Here is a 22,873-nt window from a genome sequence, read left to right on the forward strand (position 1 = left end):
GCTATGACATCTTTGCCTTCTTAGGGGTCATTGGTGCCTGGTTGGCCTTTGTAACAATGGTTTGTGCCATCTTTGTCTAGTGAGAGGCTGCTATTAACTAGGGCTGTGGCATCTCTAGCTCCTTGGATGCCAAAGGAGTGTTTGCAGTCAGAGTTCCATGTACTTGTACTTCACCTCAAGGGGATTATCTCCCAGGTGTTATTAATAGAATTTTCTTCTCTTGGAGAAAAAATGAGTGTTTGCAGAGGTTATATTTGGCTGAGATGGCACCACTTGGGTTGTCAGTCTAAGGTCTCTGAATACTTTATATTGGCCCTCAACCTATCTCTGCTCCTCTAGGCCTCTCTGCCCCTGTCTCTGTCCACCACCCGTGTGCTCTCACTATCACTAGAGTGCTATCTCTTCCTCTACCTGGCACTGTGCCATCTCTGGGCTGTCTCGCTCCTCCGAGCCACAACAATAGGCCTCTAATGTGACCAATATGACCCTGAATTCCAAAGGCATAGTCAAAGATAGAAGCATTCTAGTATGTCACATGTGACAAAGTTAAATCCAATGCAAGAAATGAAACAAATCAGAATGTTATGGCTACACAAAAACTCAAACACAAACAGAAGAAGGGAGAGAAGAACACAACTCTGAAGTGAATGAATACTGCAAATGAATGTAAGAGTGTACAAATACTCAAGGGCAGAGCAGTGTGTTGGAGAGTGACGTCCACCAGAGACAGATCCCAAGTCTGTGACCACTAGTCAAAGTGTTGGATGGAGAGGATGCAACAAATGCAGGTCTCAGGAGGACCTGGAGCACCAAACAGAAGTTGGACAAATGACGATGAGGGTGGACAGCTGTCGCCTAGTGTGGAGAAACTGTCGCCTGATAGAGGAAGTTGTCACCTGGGAAGATGACATCAAACGCAAGTTGTGGATGCAGTCACTAGCTGTTGCCAGGTGTAGAATAGGTCTAAACACAGTAGCAAAAGGTCACTTGATGATAGAGATAGGCTGCCAGCTACCGCCTACACACTGGAGGAGTAAACGCAACAGCAGAAGGTGTGGCAGCAGTGTTTGGGGCTGGATAGCCACGTGTGTGTGGACTGATGGCTGAAATCTGCACTCAAGGGTGTGAAACTTGCACATACGGGAATGAGGCTAAATGGGGGCAGGCTGTCTATTTATAGATGTTGAAGGGTGCCCCAAAGATTTAGGGTTTTTGGGGGACCACTAAAACTCTCTCAGACCACTTCCCTTTAGGCCCTTTTTAGGGTTTTTCATTAATTAAGTGTGTTTTGAGGCTATTTTAAAAATGTTGATCAGCTGAAAAGCGGTTTTAGCTCAACACACCCCCCCCCCCCCCCGCTGCCCAAAACAGAGCCAAAAGGTTAGGCCATCCACTTGAATTTTTACTTACCCCAAGACATCCCATCCCAAAGCAGCCGGGGCATCGGACAAAGGGTACACGTTGGCTGCCCAGTGGCCTATCAAGACTACAAAGGCGATGGTTATCTTACCAAGGGAGTCCAAGTAGTCACCCTAGAGAGGACAAAAGATGCATGTTGGCTGCCTAGTGGCCTACCAAGCCCTACAAAGGCGGATGAAACCACATTGAACTTTGTTTTGAAAAAAGTGAGATTTAAATTTTATGGGATGTAGCCGATTGAGTAACAATGACCCAGAAGACACGAGTAGAGAGGGTACACCCAACACATCACAAAACAGTACAAGCTTACCTATCCACTCAAGGGTGTTGATGACGAGAGGAAATATGATGAGGGAGTATGGTGGTGTGGTGTCAACAACCGCCAGTGGAAACAACTTAGGATATGCTCAAGTGGTGCTCTGCACAATGAGATGCAAAGTATGCTACATGCTCAAGAATGCTCATGCAATACATGCCACTTGGATAGTGTCCCTTGTTGGGAAATTGTTCACTTGCCCAAGCGTCCTAGTACAAAGATGATGAAATCATGCAATGCAAAGGGGAAGGTACAACAAGGGGAAGAAGCCGATGTGGAAGACAAAGTGCTGAAGCTTGTAGAATACCAAGAAGGATAGGAACCCCCTCTCAACCTGGATGAAGATGCCAGAGAAGGAAGAGGAGCTTGATGTCAGTCTTCGTGTGGTGCCTAGAACCATAAGGAATGGAAGAAGATGATGAAGATGACGTGGATGAAGCACCCTACTGGAAGAGCAAGGGAGAAGTCACCGCCATGATATCATCGAGAGAGATGTTGCACGATCCATCTCGAGAGGGAAAACCTCCATGCTCGAGGAAGAGCAAGCACACCTAGGATGATGAAACCATGAAAGGAAGGGTGCACATCCCCATGTCTCTAGCCCAGGTAGGACCAAAGCAATTTGCAAGTTAGCCCTACACTAAAAGACAAAACCTTGCAAAAGAGATGAGAATCTGCAAACATAGAGATCAGTGGTGAGATGCTCCAAAGCAAAACATAACAGAGAGAAAATCTAATTGAAAAGACAATGCAATGAATGTGTATGTGTGTGAGTAAATGCAGCGGAAGACTTAAGAATGGAAAAGCTAAGGACAATGAATCCTATGGGCCCGACTCTAAGAGTGCGAAAAATGGATGCTTCATTGACCTAGGGTATCCTAAAGGACCTAGAGACATGCTAGTCAAAGAAGGTCTCTACCATGAGGTACGTCCAGTAGCAGGACTCTACCAAGGGAACACCTAAGGAGGTGGAGAGGAAGGTGAGATGGATGCATGAAATGCAACAGGATCGGGACCTGCAGACCAATCAACCAGTCCCTCAGGGGTAGTGAAAGAGACTGTCTGCTGAGGCTGTGCTCGGGCCACATGTTTAGCAGCAACAACGGGTGCTGAAGGAGTAGATGAAGCAAGAGGAGAAGGCATAGCCCCACAAGACTGTGCAGTCACAGTGATTTGCTGAGGCTTTTTAGGTGGAAGACCTTGGGCCTTGGAGCAACACTCCTTGTCCACATGGCCTGCTCTATGGCAGTGCGTGCAAAACCAGTTTTTCTTAGGGTTACCCAGTGCCTCCTACGCAACGACGTCCAATCCATATCCTCTGCATCAGTACGTGTCTGCCAATCCTAACAGTGTACTCCAGGAGTCTCGATAGCTTCTTAGTGACAGCAATGGCCGGCCACAGCCACTCCCTTGGATCCCACTCCATCTCATCAAGTGGCTTGCCCTCCCACATCCAAAGGCGCCACTCTCTCAACTCCTTCCAGAAGACAAAGAGGTCCAATGGCCATGTCTTCCCCTGCAAGCCAATCACTCGGATCCTCCTCCATGCAAGGAAATTGATCCCCTCATCTTACTGCCCCCTGTCAAGAGCCAGACTCCCCTCCTGTAGGGTCAAGGAGGTCCTAGGTGGAGCGCTACCCACTCTCCCTGCCACCTGGAGGGGGATGCCTGTGGGCAAAAACCTAGCGGCCTATACCTCCCCGGGCTCTATCAGCTCTCGTATGCGGGGAGCAAGGCAGTCTTGAGAAATTGCTGCATCTATCTCCCTTCTCCTCAACTCCACTCCTCTCTGGCAGCCTGATGCTTGCCGCAATACCTCCTCGTCCACCAACCTGTACACCTCCCGCCATGTCCTTATGGTATGAGCCGGGACGGCCTCCCACCCAGCCCACTGGATGTGGGCGCGCTTGCCAATCTAAGCCCCATCCTGATCTCTGACCTAGGGGTTCCAGATCATCACCTGACGGTCTATCTCCTCCTGGCAGCATGGGGAACTCTGTATCAGGGCCTTACGGAGGCCTTGCCACACTTGAAGCAAGCTGCGTAGGAAAGGTGATCTGGATTGATGTGAAGATCCATCTTAGGGACGGCCTCCACTCACCACCGAGCCTCGATCTGCACTCCTGAAGACCCTCCTGCAATAGGACCTTCCAAGTTTGCCCTCCTAGTGTGAGATCATGGACAACTAGCTTGCCCAAGAGGGCCATACTCTGATACTCTGGGTCTATGATCTCGAGCCCTCCATCGTTCATATGATCCCGAGCCCTCCCTCTGAACGATGCCGTATGATGGTCGCCCACACCACCTTGGCCCTGGAATCCCTAAAGCTGTCTAACTCGGACCACAAGAAGTTCCGCACCAAGCGGCGAAGTTGCCTTGGACAAGATGACGAGAAACACCAATATGAGGCAATGTACCAAGCTGTTGCTAGGACCTGATTAACCACCAAGGCTCGGCCTACTAGTGAGAGGCAAGCCGTACTCCAATAGGTCAGCTTCCTCCTAATAGAGTCGAGAACTAGAAGAAACTGTTGGGCAAGAGTGATGTCGAGTCCCACCTGGAACCCTAGATAACGGACGGTCTGCTCACCCATTTGAATCCCAGGTGGATGCCCCACTCCGTGCTAGAGTCCAGGTCTGTGAGAAAACCAACTGACTTCCGCCAGTTGATTTTTGATCCCGCTACAAAACAGAACACCTCAAGAGCCAGTCTCACTCCCTCTAGCATCAATACATCGTCCTCAATGTAGAGTGTTGTATCATCTACATACTCTGAGTCTAGCAACTCAGTCTCCTCCCTCATGGGAAGGCGGGAACCGCATAATTGCTTACCCGAGACGACCTGAGGATGTGGGACATCGCCTATGCAAAGAGTAGGAACAGGTACGAGGCCAGGGAGCAACCGTGCCGGACCGATCTCTCCAGCCGAAACTCCTCTCCCCGCCTACCACCTATGAGAACCTTGCTAGTGGCCGATCTGTAGAGTGCGGAGACCCCGCGAATCCAAGCCTGGGAAAAACCCAACCTCACCATGGTGTCCTCTAGGAAATCCGAAGCTTTCTCGAAATCCAGTAGTAGTACGGCCAGTCTCTGCCCACTATGCTGGGCCCACTTTGTCATATCGTTTCCCCTTTCCGTGGCCAGAAAGCTGCTTAGGTGTGAAAGGAAAACTCCGAACACCTATCCTCAAGGCTAGCAATGGTAGCTCGCGCGCACACCTCTTGCGCCTGGAGGGTGGGATCCCCTGGTGCCTCCTGTAATAATCTCTGTGTGGCTGCAAGGTCCCGCCAAAGTGCTCTCTCCTCCTCCCAGCTCTACTGCCTTGCCTATATGGCTACCTCTTGGAAAATACTCCTCGACTCGGCTAGGACTTTTGCAACCTCCTCTGCGATCCGGTCCCTCCTGCCCCACTCCCTAGTCCAAATCTACTCAATCTGTCTCATCGCCTCATCCCTCCTATACATCGAGTCCGAGATCCGACAAGATCGTGCGTCAGGGGCAGATACTGGAGGATCAAGTGTCAGGAGAACCAAGGACAACATGGTGCCTGCCATCAATTACCCAATCTGGCCTCCGCGAGAGCATGCCCACTCTCCCACATAAAACCTGCCAACTGCTCCAGCAAGACACCACCTAGCCACCTGTATCCCCTTCAAGAGAAATCCAACGACCTCTCCCTCCTGTGGAAGGCGGGATCTCTCCAGGCATCACGTGCTCTTACTGCCAGTAGGAATACCTCCCATGCCTCCTGCTCCTCCCCAGTCATGCCCTGGTAGTTTTTGCCTCTGCCTTGCTGGTCCTCTAAAGCCTCCAGGTTGTTGAAGTCTCCTCCAACGATCCAAGAGTCCACCTCTGGGAGTTCATCCGCAATCTCCACCCAGAACCTACCGCGTATCCTAACCTCAGTAGGGGCATAGACATTGAGGACTCTGAGGCATGAGTCCCCAATATCTACTCTGATCCACAGAACCCTCCCTGCCACTATCGTTCCATGGTGTCATACATAGGCGGTGAGACTCGAGCCAATAGAGGTGCATACGCCTCCGCTCCTGCCGTGGGCACCGATGGCGTGCTCCCAATAGGTGTGCGAGCTGCCCGGGAGAGCCTTCCCTACCCTCTGAGCCTGGGTGGGAGTGAGCTTGTGCTCTTGTAGAAGTAAGATGTCAATCCGACCGGCAAGGGCAGGCTGTAGGTCTTGCTGAACAATCAACTTCCTCGAGCCACGTGCCCGACTGTAGTGGAGGCTATTCACGTTCCAAGATGCAAGGTGTAAACTCATGGGGAGATTTGTGACTGACCGAACAGGCATCTATTCGGCGTGGACGTTGTAGACGAAGAAGAGGAGCTATAAGGCATGCGGATGCGCTTCGTTGCCGGCCTGGATGGTGAACTCCATTCCCCCGTGGTAGCCCTCGGACGTACCATGGGGGTGATGGATGCGCCTGGTGGTACCACCAAGGCATCAATCAACCAAGCTGAGAGGCGAGACTCTGTACATAGGTAGAAACGGGCCGCCTCTGCTAGGGGCCACTCAATCATATCTGTTGGCGCTCTCCACTGCGGGGGGGATCGAAAGATAATGCTCAAATGAGGAACCTCCGCCCCTACCCACCAGTTGATGTCCATCATGCAGCCTAGCCATTGCTAGGAGAAGAGTGTCAAGCCCCCTTCTCACATCCACTACGATATGCGGTCTGCCACCTGGCTCTTCACCTCCTCTACCTAAGTCGTCGTCCCTCCTCCTGTGTGAGAGGTTTGACAGAAGGTGTAATTTGCTCCATCCGGTGGTGCTAGTAGATGGATCTTGCCGCTCCTAGCCTTGCGTACCACGAAGAGTCCCAACTCTAGGGGTAGTGGGAAAACTCCTGGCCCACTGCGAAAAAACTCCTGTAACAACTGCGTCTGTCTCGGGTAAGTGTGGCGTGCGGCAATGGGCAGATGAACTGGTGGCTGTGTGAGGGGGGTAGGAGGGACTGGAGAGCCGATGGGTGGAAGATGTCGGCATCTGGGGCTCCTCCTCTCCTGTGGGGGAGACGGGGATGGGTTGCTTGAACTAGGTGGATATCAAGGGAGGTAGGTCGGGGTGGCGGGGGTGATGGTGGGGGGGGGAGGGGGGGAGGATTGAGAGACGGTAGGGGGGGCAGAGGTACCCGGCGGGTGTGGGGGGGAGGGGGGGTGTATGCTAGGGTCGGGGGAGGGGCCGGGGGGGGGGAGGTGGAGGTGGAGGGGGTGGGGGTGGGGGCTGTAGGCCCTTAGGTGAGGCGGCTTGAGACACCGTTGTGGGGGGTGGATGTGGAGATCTGCGGACCTATCGGACGGGGGGGGGGGGGGGGGGGGGATGCTCGCTCTCCGTCACCCTGTCGTGGTTGTGTCTGGGGAGTTTCTTGCAGTCCCCCCTGCTGTCTCCCTCTCTATCGTCTCTGTACTCGTGTAAAATCCCCGTCCGCATCCACCTGTGGCCTTGTAGGCGGAGCTACGCTTGCACCAAAGCGCATACACTCTGCTGCCTGGTGCCCGAAGTCATGGCAGCGCAGGCACTGCCCTGGCTGCCCCGTCACAATGACCTGCTGCCTAAAGGAGTGCCCACCCCCCTCAATCTCCATGAACTATGGGATATTCTTGACCTATTTCACTGCCAGCCGTACCTTTGGGACTCCTGCTGCTATCATTGCATCCGCGAAAGACGCGGGAAGGATAGTGCTGAAGAGCCATCCAAAGTTTTCCACCAACTAGCGATACTCTATCGCCAGGCCAGGGAAAAGAAGGGTGACCGGGTGCCAAATAAACCTGTTGTGGAGTGCAAATGCCTCCACAGTAAAGCCATTGTACCAAGGGACCATGTATATGACCCCCTTCGTGGACGCATATGGTGAACTGACAAGTAACTCATGAGTTGCGTCTGCTGAACTAAGCCAGACCATGAAGATTCCTTGGCCCATTAGGACCGCCTCCACGATCTGCACTGTGCCGATGCGCAACGTGGAGTGAAGCCAGTCCGAAAGCTGGGCCCTGGCTGGGGAATATCCTACTACCTGACCATAAATCGCTCTTTCCTTTAGCTCCAGCTCCTTAGCTCGGACGGCTAAGAGCTGCTCCTCAAAGAGGACAATGCGCAAGGTGTTTGACTGGGGGGCACTCGCTGAGTGCACCGGCATCTGACCAGAGGTTTCCATCGCGCGTCCCTTCTGAGAAAACTACCGATCACGTCGCGGTGCTACTTGAGGGGGGGAAGTTGCTGCAGATAGAGGGAACAACTAGAGGGTTGGGTTGTGGGGGGGGGTGGATAAGATGGTAGCAGACAAGGCGAATTGTTGGAGCAGACTGTCGGGGGTGGGGGCGAAAGTCGGGCAGGCGGGGCGGGGGCGATATGGCGGGGGGGAGAGAGGGCATGCAGGGCGGGCTGTCACGAGCCGTCGGGCGGGGGGGACTCAGCATGGGGGGGCGAGCTGACGAACAGGCGCGATCGATCTGGGGCGGTTGCGATCAGACAGAGTGGGGGCAGCTTGCTACGTGACGGGCGTGAGCTCTAATAAGAGGAAACCCCTTTACGCTTTGTGTAAACAACTAATCTGATTGGCTATAATGCCAAATCATCTTAGGGGTTATATGAAAAAAGGTCTCTGAGTCCCGGGTCTGTAAAAAGGCCTGTTTCTCTGCCGCAGTCTCTCAAAGCTGCCCTGCATCCTCTCCCATCTCCCATGAAGAGAGCAGATGATCTTTGTCCAAATCTTGAATAGATTCTCCAATGGATACATCCTAAAGGTCTATAACATGACTACATCTTGCAGTCCAGATGTACCAAGCTATGATATTGGCAATCAATTCCCATATGCCACTATGCCTGCGAGTAATTCTGACATGGAATCTTTGACTTCCATAACTCTAGCAAGCCATTGCACCATTTTGTGTGGCCATCTCTACATGACCAGAAGTTATTAGACTTTACAATAGCCCATCTTTTATCCTCTATCATCTTATGCCATATCACATTTACTAAAACTTACAAAAAATCATAAGGTTAAGTGAAGCTCGAATCTTGCCAAGGATAAGAGTCATTAAACTCAAGAAGAGGATTATGCTGCCCAATTTTCTCCTACAACCTAGAACACACCAGCCGATGATTAGTAAGTATGTAGAAGTTTTGTCATAGATGACAAAAATAATAAAGTCTTGACTAGTGAGAGAAAAATACACGAGAAGCCAAAAGGCTACAAAATCAAATATGTGAGGCTTTTTCCTCAAGGCCAGACAAGATTAATAATGGAATGCTGTCATATGGACTGGCTATGACAAGCAACAGAGGGGTGCCTTTTGGCAAGACATATTTGGATGGCTTTAGCAATTACATTTACTGTGCCACTTTGACTTGGCTCTATATCAAACCATGTGCATTCAAACCTAGCCTTACTCATTAACTATGACATCTTCATGTTTGGCTGTAAACATGCACTAATCTATGCAAAAGGCCTCTAACTACATTTCAAACACTTCAAACTTCACTCTAGAAAATGTAGTTAGTAATCTCTATGCCAGAAAAAGATTGAACCATTATATTACATAGTTATATATATAGCCATCAAAGCATGAAGTGGGCAAACATATGCATAGAGAAAGAGAAGACTAGTAATATCTTCGTTAGCCAAATATATGAACATTACTTGTAAAGAAGGTATAATCTTATACTGCTCTTCCTTTTCCATTGTACGAAATTGTCGTCCTTCAATTGCAATTCCTGGTTCCTTGTATACTCCACATTCAGTAGCTATGGCTTTTGCTGTCATTATGTTATCTCCAGTGACCATGCGGACCTACAAAACATGTCACCACAACTTTATTGTCTCTTTTTTTCCGACAACAAAAATTCTATAGAAAATCACCACAATTAGACACCTCACTAGAGTACAATAAATTAAAAAACTTCTAACATAAATCTAGACAACTCTTATACATCTGATTATTCTTTAACTTGAGCACCTTGGGGAGAGAGAAAAGAAGAAATAATGAATATTTACGTCTCCAAAAAGCCAAAATGGCCTATGAAACAAAGAAATGAGTACATTTGATCATGTTCTCTCGACTCAACAACAATGAAAATGAAAAATGACTAACTATGATTACTGCAACTATAGTTTACCATCATGTACAAAATGATTTGTTAATGATATGTCACTTGACTTGTAGGATCCCACCTTGGTCAATATGACTCTAGAAACAATATAGCCTCCTAAAGACAAGAATATTTATCATGGGGTGGTTTAACACACACACACATACACACACACACACACACACACACACACACATATATATACTGAGAGAGAGAGAGAGAGAGAGAGAGAACCGTCGCGATCGCGCCTGCTCCCTACGCCGCCAGCGGGAAGATGCCATCGCCTGAGCCCCTCGCCCTTCCGTCGGCCGTCTGACCTGCGGGTCTTGGTCGCCGTCGTCGCCCGTCCGCCCTGCGTGTGGGGGTCTTCGCCGTCGCCTTCCGACCTGGGTGCCGTCACGTGTCAGCCGTCTATCAGCCGCCTGTCAGCTCGCCACAGGTAACAGGTTGCGTGCGACAGAACAGGGCCCATTGATTTCTCCTTCGCATCAGCGAGAGCCAGCATCTGGCGTTCGAGTCTGCGCCCCTGTCTTCTGCTACCTGCGTTTGTGCTTGGCACGCACCAACTTGTCCTGCGTCCCGCCTTCTTGTGATCGTGTTGTTTGGCAGACTGGAGGTAACGGCAACACGACTATGTCCCTGCTGACATCAGAGGTTGCCGACAGGACATTTTCATCTTGCACGTGCAATCTAGCTCTGCACACTGAGGCAAAGCAGCCCTGCCACTTTACACACACACACACACACAGAGAGAGAGAGAGAGAGAGAGAGAGAGAGAGAGAGAGAGAGAGAGAGAGAGAGAGAGAGAGAGAGAGAGAGAGAACGCACAACAGGAGATCAGCTCGTCGTACACGATGGCTGGTTTGGATCTAGATTTCATAGATCAAACGGTGGCAGCACTTGGGCCGGACTCTGATGCTGAGGAACCAGAGGATATGGTTCCGTGCCCTGAAGAATTGCCCCCGGGTCCTGACATCCAGCCTGCGGGTAAACGTACCAAGCATACCCCGGAAGAGATAGGTGTTATTCCGGATCGTTCCTATGCGCAGGTTGCTTCGGATTCTGTGGACTCTCAAGAGGTGGACTGGGAGCATCTGTTGGAATTTGCCAACACTCTGCTTGGTGAATATGTTCAACATAATCAGGAAGCCTTCTCTGACTCTGCTCCAGCGATGTTCTGGAAGCTACCGTTGACCCAAAAACTGTCCTACGCTCCTTTTCCGTATTTTATGATCGCGCGGTGATACTCTTCTTCACTGGTCGCATCCCGTTGCTTTCCCGTATTCGCCAATGGCTGCAAAGTCTGCTACAAGGGGAATGTGTTGAAGAGATTTTTGTTGGATCCCGAGGTTTTTTTGAGGTCCTCTTGAAAACAGAGACGCACCGTGCTGCTCTCCTGTCTAAACTGCCTTTGTTTTTTGATCGTCGGTTGGTTCATGTGGTTCCATGGCGCCCGATGGCAGATTTCCAGCGCCTCCTGCAACGTGAATGCCCTGTGTGGGTAGAAGTGGAGAATTGTCCGGCTGTTTATTGGCCGCTATTGAAGGATGCTATGGCAGCTGTGGGCACGGTTCTGGTCCCTCCCAGTCTCAGGGCTGTGAATTGCAACCGCTTGTGCATGTTATGGGATACTGCAAGGAAACGGCCTGCGTGGTTACGCCTCAATTGCTCTCGTATGCATCCGTTACACTTTCGTTTGAAATGGGGCAATTTTGCAGGCCATTGCTTTTCCTGCGGACAGTTGGGGCACTTTATGGCTGAATGCCCAGAGCAACAACACGTTTCAGATGCGGGTCATGTTGCCCCGCCCATGGAAGATATGGTGTGCGATGCTCTGTCGTTGGATACTATTCACCCGCCCCAAGTTCTGGCCAAAGGCAAACAACAGGTTTCGGGTCTGGATTCCCGTGCCATTGATTGGGTTGAAGTTCGTCCCAAAAAAGGCAACAGGATTGGTGCTGGCATGGAGAGTACTGTGCCTACTACCTCACAAGATTCCATGCGAACCTATATGCGCAGGAAGGAAATGATGTCTTCCGAGCGCTCTGCTCCTGCTATGGTTTCTTCAGCTCCCCGTCATCAGCCCGCCAGGAAAATGTATTCGGATCGTCTAAAGGGTCCACCTGCCCAGCTGGCTTTTGATACCAGAGGCAACGTCATTACTCCGTGGGACCGTCGTTACCCACGTTCCAACCCCAAGCAAGCAGATATGCCGTCTACTTCCAAATCTGGTCCTCAGAACTCTTTTGCGGTGTTGGCGGATTTCTTGGATGAGGGAGTCCTGTACATTCTCGCCGACAAAGTCAAATCAAGGCAAGCTGTGTCTCGTACCTGATTGTGTTTTGTATACACATGAAAATAGCCACGTGAAATGTGCGAGGAATTTGTTCTCGCCACAAGCAACATGCCATGTGGACTGCATTGTATGAGAATCAGTGGGATGTCCTGTGCGCTGTTGAGCACAAGAGTCACGGTGATGCCGGTAAAGTTGTGGATTGCCATGGCTTTCGTTTGTTCTATGCAGGAACACAGGCCATGCATTACTCGAGTGTGCTCATGATTGTACATGCCAAATATCAGCCTGTTCTTATTAAAAATGATGTTCATGGCCGCTTTTTGGTGGTTGAAATCTTATTCGAAGGGGAAATCCTATGGTTACTTGGCCTCTATGCTCCGAATGATTCGTTATCTCGCCGGGAGCTTTGGTAGACTTTGCAGACTTCCTTCTCACTTGGCAGACGGGGGTTCTTCATGGGGGATTTCAATATGTGTGTTGATTCTTCCCAGTCCACATCGGAACACTCGGTCATGGATGCGCCGGAAAGTCGTATGTGGCAAGAGTTGGCTCTTGCTGTTCTTAAGCAAGATCTTTGGTCCTGGCTACACCCGTCTTCTCCAGGCTTTACTTTCCATTCGGCCCAGTATGCTACAACATGATCGCGGTTGGACCGTATATATATCATGCAGAATGATGATTTTCTGCCTGAGATGCTCGAAATAAAAGTGTTGCAGCAATATGTCTTGTCGGACCATTTCCCTCTGCAGTTCGAGTTGCTTGCACAACCCATTGCCCCTTTCAAGCAATTTCTGGAGAGACTCCCTTTGCGTTTCAACTCGTCCTACTTAAAGCATACAATTTTCCAGGGCTATATGCAACAATTGCTTGACAGATTTTTCTTGGACTTTTCCTCTCAGGGCACTGCGTCATTTGAAAGATTGCTCTCTAATGTGCAGCGGGTTGCTCGGCAATATGGGATCTATCATGCCTCTCTATGTCGGCGCCGTCGACAGGCAGCGGAGGACCTGCTGGTTTTGGTTCGCTCCCTGCTGGTAGATACTCCGGATGATGCATTTCTGCTTGCACTGGCCATGCGGGTGGCCGATCTTATTAAAGAATTCCAGTTGAAATCGTATCAGCAGGCCAAATTGCAACATCTGACAGAGACTTTGCAAGATAGTGCATGTCAGACCCATAAGTTCTTTCGAGCTCTCCACGCCTCTCCTGCTCGAGAGAATATGACCAGACTCGAGGATGCACAAGGCCACCTTATCATGGATCCACAGACTATTGTGCATATGTGCAGAAATTATTTCCGTGACCTTCTCGGTTCCGCTTCTCCACCTTCCGCCCAAATTACTCAGGCCCGTTCGGTTTTTTATGACCTCGTCCGCAATCAGCTTCCACAGGACATGCAAGCTACTCTGGAGTCAGATATTGGTGAAGCAGAGGTTATGGATGTCCTGTTACACTTGCCCAAAGATAAAAGTCCGGGTTGGGATGGTCTCACCAATGAGCTCTTTGAAGCTTTCGCTACCCAACTGGCGAAACCATTGCAGGCCTTGTTTCAGCAGGTGTGGGAAACGAGGATCATGCCTCCCTCATGGAAACAAGGACTTATTAAACTGCTTCCAAAAGTTCCTTCGCCATCTAAGTTGACACAATGACGCCCCATTTCTTTGATGGGTTCAATGTACAAAATCTTTTCCAAAGTAATGGCGAATCGGCTCCATAAGCATCTCCCTGCCCTTGTGCACCCTCTCCAGTATGGTTTCATTAAGGGCCGAAATATTCTACACAATGTTTTGAATGCCCAATTGGCCATTGATTATGCCCGGCATTCTAATCAGGAGGTGGTACTGATTCAACTGGACCTGGAAAAGGCTTTTGACTATCTGGAGTGGTCTTTCGTTGCTGACCTTATGTCTGCTATGGGCTTTGGTGCTCGGATGTCTCGTCTGATCTACACCATTAGTGCTGCGGCGTCTTCGCGAATCATGCTGAACGGAGGTGTTACTGAGCCATTTGTCCTTGCCCGTTCTGTCCGACAAGGGTGCCCTTTGAGCCCTTTATTCTTTGCCCTTGCGACACATCCAGTTCTCTCCATGTTATCACATATGGCCGCCTCCTCCCAGTTGGCCGGACTGTCGCTTCCTACAAGACAACACTTCATTAGCCAATCCCTGGCGGATGATACTTTTATGATTTTGCGTGCGGACAAGGATAACCTTCGAAAAGCATTGGATGTTTGGGGTCTCTTTGGTCAGGCGTCAGGCCTTCGTATCAATGCGCTCAAATCAGCCATTCTAAGCTGCACGGAGTCGGATTTGCAATCCTTGGACTGGCAGGGTCTGGTTGTCCCTCAAGGTTCCATTGTCAGGCATCTTGGATACCCTTTGGGTGTTGATGTCCCCCCAACGCAGCTTCTGCAGTGGATTTCTCAGAAAATGGTGGCCAAGTTTATGTATTGGAAGTCTCAGGCCTGGCCTTTTCATGTTCGTCTCAAAGTAGCCCAAATCATTATGGTGCCAATGCTCACATATTTCTTGCCATTGTTGCCCTGGACTCCTACGACTCTGAATGCTCTCACTCAGTCTATTCGCTTCATGCTATGGAAGGACTCATTGCATGCAGGTATTTCCTGGATCTCCTGGTCGCATGCGTGCACCCCCAAACGCATGGGTGGCGGAGCTATTTTAGATGCCAAAACTCACATGTAGGCACTTCGTTGGTCCCTTTTCCGCGCCATGTCCTCGGATGATCATCATCCGTGGGTCGCTATCGCCCGTTATTTCCTCGAGGGCGCTTCGGCATGGCAATACCCAACTCCGAAGTTCTTGGTGGCACGTTCTGAATGCTGATTCGCGGTTTTCCAGTTCTTCTTCATCGCTGCTTACTCATTTGGTGTCTTCCTGGAAACATGTCCTCCAAAAGGCTTAGTGGCACCCACCGGAGGATCGCTTGGCTACTAACTCTTTTCAATTGGAATTACTGGCAGTCTCGCGTTTACTTTCGTGGAAAGGTAAACATGAGCTTCGACCACAATTCAACCGAATGGCACGTTTGGGCTTGTCTTCAGTTGCGGATGCCACCCTTGCCAGTCGCAATGTGCTTATATCGTTTCGTACTGCTAGGCGGCTTTTCAGGATCCCTCGTGGATACAGGCCTTTATGGGAACAGCTTTTGACGGTGATCTAGAGCAGACAACCCTTTCCTACTCTTGCTTCGGATCATCCCTGGCAGGATTGGGACCTACAAGGCCGGCTCCATTTGAGCAAAGCTTCTGCTAACCAAGTGTATCATCTTCTGATTAAAGATAATGAATGGCTAGTTACTAAAGCGAATGCTTTATGGGGATTGCGCAAATCCCGGTCATGGTGGAGGGCAACTGTGATGGAGGGCTGGGTCAACAAGACACTCTTTAAATACAAAGTCTTTCTTTGGAGAGTGATGATTGGGGTCTTCCGCTTGCTTCAGCTCTTTCCAAGCGACGAATCTCCAATGGCACCCGCTTCTTTTGCACCACTACTATGGAATCCGCTCGCCACCGATTTATTTCTTGCCCCGTCGCTAAGAAAGTCTGGTTATTTTTGTCGGCTGTTTGGCGAGGGGTGGTTGGTATCACACTGCGCCCCTTTGATTGGGTTTTGGGCCAGCCCAAATACCCTACTCCCGCACAACCACATATGAAACTCATGTATCACTTTCTTCGATACTGGGGCTGTTGGCATAATTGGACCATTCGGAATGCTTTTCTGTTTGACTCCGCCCATAATGTTCAGCGGCATATTATGAGGCTTAAGGGCCTCTTGTATTGGCAGTTGGCTCTTCTCCATCGTTCTGATTTGCTCTCTATGGAGGACTTCCGTCCTTGGCATATGGCAATTTCCTCCGCATCCTTGCCATGAAATTGTAACTTGTAGTACTTAGCACCTCTTCACATGATGGCTTGGATTGTCGTCATGTATCTTGTAATCAAGTGATCTTGTATTTTTTTCGTAATTAATACAATTACCTTTTACGAAAAAAAAAAGAGAGTTCCCAAATGATTCTTTTATGTTCCTTAAGGCTGATCGCACTAATGTTAATCGGGCAATGGTGGCATGGAATCTTTTTGCTTTGGCATCTGGTCTTCATATTAATACGCAGAAATCTACTCTTCTCTCCTGTACGGAGATTGATCTGCAGGCCTTAGGCTGGCATGGACTTGTGATCCCAAAAGGAAATATAACCAGACACTTGGGATATCCTATTGGTGGGGGGGTAGCACCCCGGGCCTTATTGGATTGGATGGCCTCTCAGATTCATGACAGGTTCATGTACTAGAAATCTCAAGGCTGGCCTTTACATGTCAAACTGAAAGTTGCTCAAAGTATTATGATCAATATGATATCGTTCTTTTTGCCACTGCTTCCCTAGACTAAGATGTCCCTTTTGGGACTTGTTCAACCTATCAGGTTCATGTTGTGGAAAAAGAAGAGGAATCGAATGGGTCAGGTTTGGATTTCGTGGCAACATGTGACTACGCCTAAACGAATGGGGAGAGCAGCCTTGTTGGATGTTCATTTGCATATGAAAGCCTTGAGGTCGGCTCTTTTGCAGACGTTATGTGTACAAAGTCATCCTTGGTCGGATATTGCAAAATTTTTCATTGAAAAGGCTGGCATCTCTCATGGTAATACGGTTATTCGTGCTTCCTGGTGGCATGTGCTCAACTCCTCAAGGCCAATTAAAACCACCCATTCTTTTCTCCTTTCTCATTTGATTGCATCTTGGTAGGAGATCTTACGTTTTTCAGTTTGGTGCCCTCCTAACATTCACAAGGAGGCGAATTCACTGCAAGGAGAGGTCTTAGCCTCCTCTAGGTTGTTGGATTGGCCGGACAAAGATTTGCATAGACTCAAGTTTAATCGAATGGCTTGTTAGGGGTTGCAGACAGTTTTTGATGGTGTTACTCCTGGGCAATCCCGCCTTTACTCTTTTCGGCGTATTCATCAACACTTTCGCGTACCCCGTGGATATTGTGATGTTTGGTCATCCATACAGGTCAAACTTCAAAGGTTTTCTCCTTTACTAGTGCTACAGCCATTGTATCCATGGCGTGGCTGGAAGTTTGTGATTCCGGATGATTTCGAGAAGAGGTCTGCTAACCATATATACCATCAGATGGAGGCCAAGAGATGGGTCACTATAAAGGTGAATAAATTATGGCATATTCGGGACGACAAAAAGAAGTGGCAGGAAAGATTCCTTCAGCTCTAGAAGCCTAAGGTTCCCTATTAGGGAAAAGTCTTCTTGTGGACACTACTGATTGATGGTCTTCCAACTAGAGAGGTGCTACGTGCTTGAAAGATCTCTGCTGGTCATTGTGTATTTTGCACTACATGTAATGAAACATTGCTTTATCTTTTTGCCTCTTGTCCAGTTGCGTGAAAGATTTGGTGTTTTATTTCTCGCATGTGGCTCTCGGTAACTCAGCTTCGAAGAAGAGCCTGGTCATGGATTATGTGAAAACTGCCATTCATGCCTTCTTTGCATTCTGATTATTCCTGCGTGTTCCAATTCCTTAGATGGACTGCCTTGTGGCATATTTGGCGTATTCGGAATGCCTTTATTTTTGATTCAGTCTCGGGCATCCATGGTCATATGGCCCGTATTCGAGGTTTAGTGCTATGGCAGATTTCTTCTATGATATCAGCTGACCTGGTTCTTCCTGACATTGCTTCCACTGGCTGGCCATTGTTCGCTCTACACCAGCACTGTGATTTTCTCTTTGTGATATAGTCCTAATAGTCTTTCATCACTTTCTTTGAGGACCTGATGGTCTGATGCAACAAAATGTATACACACACACACACAGAGAGAGAGAGAGAGAGAGAGTTTCTCTGTACATCATTCTTTAATTTCAGCAACCTCACACAGAGAGAGAGAGAGAGAGAGAGAGTATATTAACGTCTCTAAAAGGCCAATGTGGCCTATGAGACCAAAACAGTACATACAATGATGATGATGTGTTTCTCATCTAGAACGAGAAGAAAGATGAAGAACATGCCTATAAGACTGAAAAGGAAATGAAATGAAATGAAATAGTGTCCCATAAAGGGAAACATGTCAGTGATCTGAAAGTGAGAGTAGAGAAAGGAAAACCCTCCATCAATGATATGTCTGTTCTCTAGGGAAGTGTATCTCTGCATAGCTAAGGCGTCTTGGCATCTGTCTCCTGTGGCGCTCAATGATGGCTTTAATTTGTCTGTAATGTGGATGTCTAGGCCTTCGTCCGGGTGGACGTGGGCGCCTAGACCGGCTAAGTGCCACTGCTCTATCCAAAGGGACACCTACAGAAGATGAGGTCCAATGATGATGTATTCCTGTAGGCTGTGTGGCAGTAGTAGTGGTATCTGCCATATTCTGTCGTGTATCCATGAAAAAGTCAGTGACTGCTCTCTGTCTATGTGAGCCGAGCTGTGGGGGCCTCCTACTCCGTAGAATTGTTGCTCTGCGCCTCTGGAGCTCCAAGAGGAAAAATCCCAAGCATCTCTGATCCTCATACTGCATGATCCGTCTCAGGGGTCCAAAACCCTCTCGAAACAGACAGTGGTATCTACCTCGTATGTCGTAATATACAGTGCATCGGCAGATGTAGTGTTCCTCTGTCTCTGGCTCTCTGTCGCATAGTGGGCATATGCGTTCTTCTGTCTGTATACCCTCCCATCTGCCTGTCTCAATCCTCAGGTGGTGGGATGAGGTGCGGATCTGACCAATAGCTGTGCGTAGTCCATGAGGCAGCTGTGTGTCCATGTAATTGGGTCGGGTGATGAAACCATCCTCAGATACCTGGAGGAAGTGGGTCTGGTAGTGTGCCATCCTCGTGCCATGGGATAAAGTTATGTTGTGTGGGTCTGGTAGTGTGCCATCCTCGTGCCTCAGATACCTAGAGAGAGAGAGAGAGAGAGAGAGAGATAAAGTTATGTTGTCTAATTGTCTATAATAGAATGTTAAGTTTTGGAAGAATGATTGTTTATGATTGGCATGGCAGGAATAGAACGTTGAGTTTTGGATTAAGCATTCCCAGTATTCATATGTTATTAAAGTTATGTTGTCTAGTTGTCTTTCTTTTGTGTTCTAATTTAATAGCCAAACCCAAGAAAACTTATAAGTCTTTATCTATAGTCAGTCCTCGCTGGTCGGGCGATGGCGTCTCCTGCTCGTGCCCTGCCACCGCCCCTCTTTCGCCATTTGTCGGCTGCTTCCGTCGGCGTCCTGAAATCGTAGCCGTCGTACGCCACTCGCCTGCACTGAGGGCAGGGATCCCTGTCGTCGCCTTCAGCCCCTTCATCTATGTCCGTCCCAGTCCGGAACGCTGCCATCTTGGTCTGTCCCAGTCTGGAACACCGTCTGTGTTCGTCCGCCTGTCCTCGTCCGTCTCTGTGCTCGCCCGCCTGCGCCCGTGCAAACTGCCACCTGCGCCCATGTTCGCCCGCCTATGCCCGTGAGACCTGCCGCCCCTGTTGCTGTTCCGCTGCTGTCCATGGGCTGCGCCACGTTTGACGCAGGCCCCTGTCTCCTTTCGCCAGCCTGCCGCTGCACTCTGGCCAATTCTCCTGGGCATTGCTGGCAACAGGTATTGCGGGTCCTTGTTTTTGTGTGTTCACCTGTGCCGTTGCTGCCCTTGGCGAGCTCTGGCCTGGTCCTCGTGCGAGCTTTATCCCTGCACGCCTGCCACCTGTTGTCTGTACCTGCCTTTCGCGACCTCGGCCCGTCAACGCCTGCAACCTGTTTGTGTGACGTCCTGACGGTCGTCCTCCGCCGTGTGAGAAATCAGCTTACAGGGGTGCAGAATTCTAACTCAGCCAACAGCGATCTGCACTATGCGTCAGTCCTCCTTCGAGATCAGATCGTCATACAAGATGGCTGGTTTGGATCTGGATTTCATCGACCAAACGGTGGCAGCACTTGGCCCGGATTCTGATGCTAAGGAACCTGAGGATATGGTTCCGTGCACCGAAGAGATGCCCCCGGGTCATGACATCCAGCCTGCGGGTAAACGTACCAAGCATACCTCAGAAGAGATCGGTGTTCTTCAGGACCGTTCCTATGCGCAGGTTGCTTCGGATTCTGTCGACTCTCAGGATGTTGACTGGGAGAATTTGTTGGAATTTGCCAACACTCTGCTTGGCGAATATGTTCAACATAATCAAGAAGTCTTTTCTGACTCTGCACCTGATGATGTTCTGGAAGCCACCGTGGACCTAAAAACTGTCCTACGCTCCTTTTCGGTGTTTTATGATCGCACTATGATGCTCTTCTTCACTGGTCGAATCCCGCTGCTTTCCCGTATTCGCCAATGGCTGCAGAGTCTGCTACAAGGGGAATGTGCTGAAGAGATTTTTGTTGGGTCCCAGGGGTTTTTTGAGGTCCTCTTGAAATCTGAGACGCACCGTGCTGCTCTCCTGTCTAAACTGCCGTTGTCTTTTGACCGCCGGTTGGTTCATGTGGTTCCATGGCGCCCGATGGCAGATTTTCAGCGCCTGCTACAACGTGAATGCCCTGTGTGGGTAGAAGTGGAAAATTGTCCAGGTGTTTATTGGCCACTATTGAAGGACGCTATGGCCGCTGTGGGCACGGTTCTGGTCCCTCCCAGTCTCAGGGCTGTGAATCGCAACCGCTTGTGTATGTTATGGGACACTGCAAAGAAAAGGCCTGCTTGGTTACGCCTCAATTGCTCCGGCATGCATCCGTTACACTTTCGTTTGAAATGGGGCAATTTTGCAAGACATTGCTTTTCCTGTGGACAGTTGGGGCATTTTATGGCCGAATGCCCAGAGCAGCAACACACTTCAGATGTTGGCCATGTTGCGCTGCCTATGGAAGATATGGTGTGTGATGCTCCGTCGCTGGATGCTACCCACCCGCCCCAAGTTCTGGCCAAAGGTAAACAACAGGTTTCGGGTCTGGATTCCCGTGCCACTGATTGGGTTGAAGTATGTGCAAAAAAAGGCAACAGGGTTGTTGCTGGCATGGAGAATACTGTGCCTACTACCTCAAAAGATTCCATGCGTACATATATGCGCAGGAAGGAAATGTTGTCTTCCGAGCACTCTGCTCCTGCTATGGTTTCCTCAGCCCCCCGTCCTCAGTCCGCCAGGAAAATGTATTCGGAGCGTCCAAAGGGTCCACCTGCTAAGCTGGCTTTTGATACCAGAGGCAACGTCATTACCCCGTGGGACCGTCGTTATCCCCGTTCCAACCCCAAGCCAGCAGATATGACGTCTACTTCCAAATCTGGTCCTCAAAACTCTTTTGCAGTGTTGGCGGATTTCTTGGACGAGGGAGTCCTGGACATTCTTGCCGACAAAGTCAAATCGAGGCAAGCTGTGCCTCGTACCTGATTTTGTTTTGAATACACATGAAAATAGCCAGGTGGAATGTGCGAGGAATTTGTTCGCGACACAAGCAACATGCCATGTGGACGGCATTGTATGAGAATCAGTGGGATGTCCTGTGCGCTGTTGAGCACAAGAGTCACGGTGAAGCCGGAAAAGTTGTGGATTGCCATGGTTTTCGTTTGTTCTATGCAAGAACACAAGCCATGCATTATTCGGGTGTGCTCATGATTGTACATGACAAATATCAGCCTATTCTTATTAAAAATGATGTTCATGGCCGCTTTTTGGTGGTTAAAATTTTATTCGAAGGGGAAATATTATGGTTACTTGGCCTCTATGCTCCGAATGATTCGATATCTCGCCGGGAGCTTTGGCTGACTCTGCAGACCTCCTTGTCACTTGGCAGACGGGGCTTCTTCATGGGGGATTTCAATATGTGTGTTGATTCTTCCCAGTCCACATCGGAGCACTCGGTCATGGATGCGCCGGAAAGTCGTATGTGGCATGAGTTGGCTCTTGCTGTTCTTAAGCAAGATCTCTGGTCCTGGCTACACCCGTCTTCTATAGGGTTTACTTTCCATTCTGCCCAGTATGCAACAACATGGTCGCGGTTGGACCGCATATATATGATGCAGAATGATGATTTTCTTCCTGAGATGCTCGAAATAAAAGTGTTGCAGCAATATGCCTTGTCAGACCATTTCCCTCTGCAGCTCGAGTTGCTTGCACAACCCATTGCACCTTTCAAGCAATTTCTGGAGAGACTCCCTTTGTGTTTCAACTCGTCCTACTTGAAGCATGCAATTTTTCAGGGCTATATGCAGCAGTTGATTGACAGATTCTTCTTGGACTTTTCCTCTCAGGGCACTGCCGCATTAGAAAGATTGCTCTCTAATGTGCAGCGGGTTGCTCGGCAGTATGGGATCTATCATGCCTCTCTTTGTCGGCAACGTCGACAGGCAGCGGAGGACCTGCTGGTTTTGGTTCGTTCTCTGCTGGTGGACACTCCGGATGATGCATTTTTGCTCCCACTGGCCAGGCGGGTGGCCGATCTTATTAAAGAATTCCAGTTGAAATCATATCAACAGGCCAAATTGCAACATCTGACAGAGACTTTGCAAGATAGTGCATGTCAGACACATAAGTTCTTTCGAGCTCTCCACGCCTCTCTTGCTCGAGAGAATATGACCAGGCTCGAGGATGCAGAAGGCCACCTTTTCCTGGATCCACAGACTATTGTGCATATGTGCTGGAATTATTTCCGCGACCTTCTCGGTTCCACTTCTCCACCTTCAGCCCAAATTACTCATGCCCGTTCGGTTTTTTATGACCTGGTCCGCAATCAGCTTCCGCAGGACATGCAAGCTA

General features: G+C 49.5%; 1 protein-coding gene across 10 annotated transcripts in view; it reads right to left on the bottom strand.

Annotated features, from left to right (window-relative positions):
- LOC148029206 (calcium-transporting ATPase 4, plasma membrane-type-like) overlaps window positions 1–22,873 on the bottom strand; it is a 235,347-nt gene that overhangs the window by 14,220 nt on the left and 198,254 nt on the right. For all 10 annotated transcript variants that reach the window (XR_015692390.1, XM_087687972.1, XM_087687970.1 and 7 more), the window contains one exon: window positions 9,393–9,542. Coding sequence is in view for 9 of the 10 variants with exons in the window: in XM_087687972.1 (XP_087544098.1) it covers window positions 9,393–9,542 (150 nt within the window). In the remaining variant the exon portion in view is untranslated. The remainder of the gene's footprint in view (window positions 1–9,392; window positions 9,543–22,873) is intronic.

Source organism: Lygodium microphyllum, chromosome 11 (assembly GCF_053477565.2).
Source record: "Lygodium microphyllum isolate KBCC chromosome 11, Lygodium_microphyllum_v1.1.10, whole genome shotgun sequence".
In the NCBI taxonomy this organism is placed as follows: Eukaryota; Viridiplantae; Streptophyta; class Polypodiopsida; order Schizaeales; family Lygodiaceae; genus Lygodium; species Lygodium microphyllum.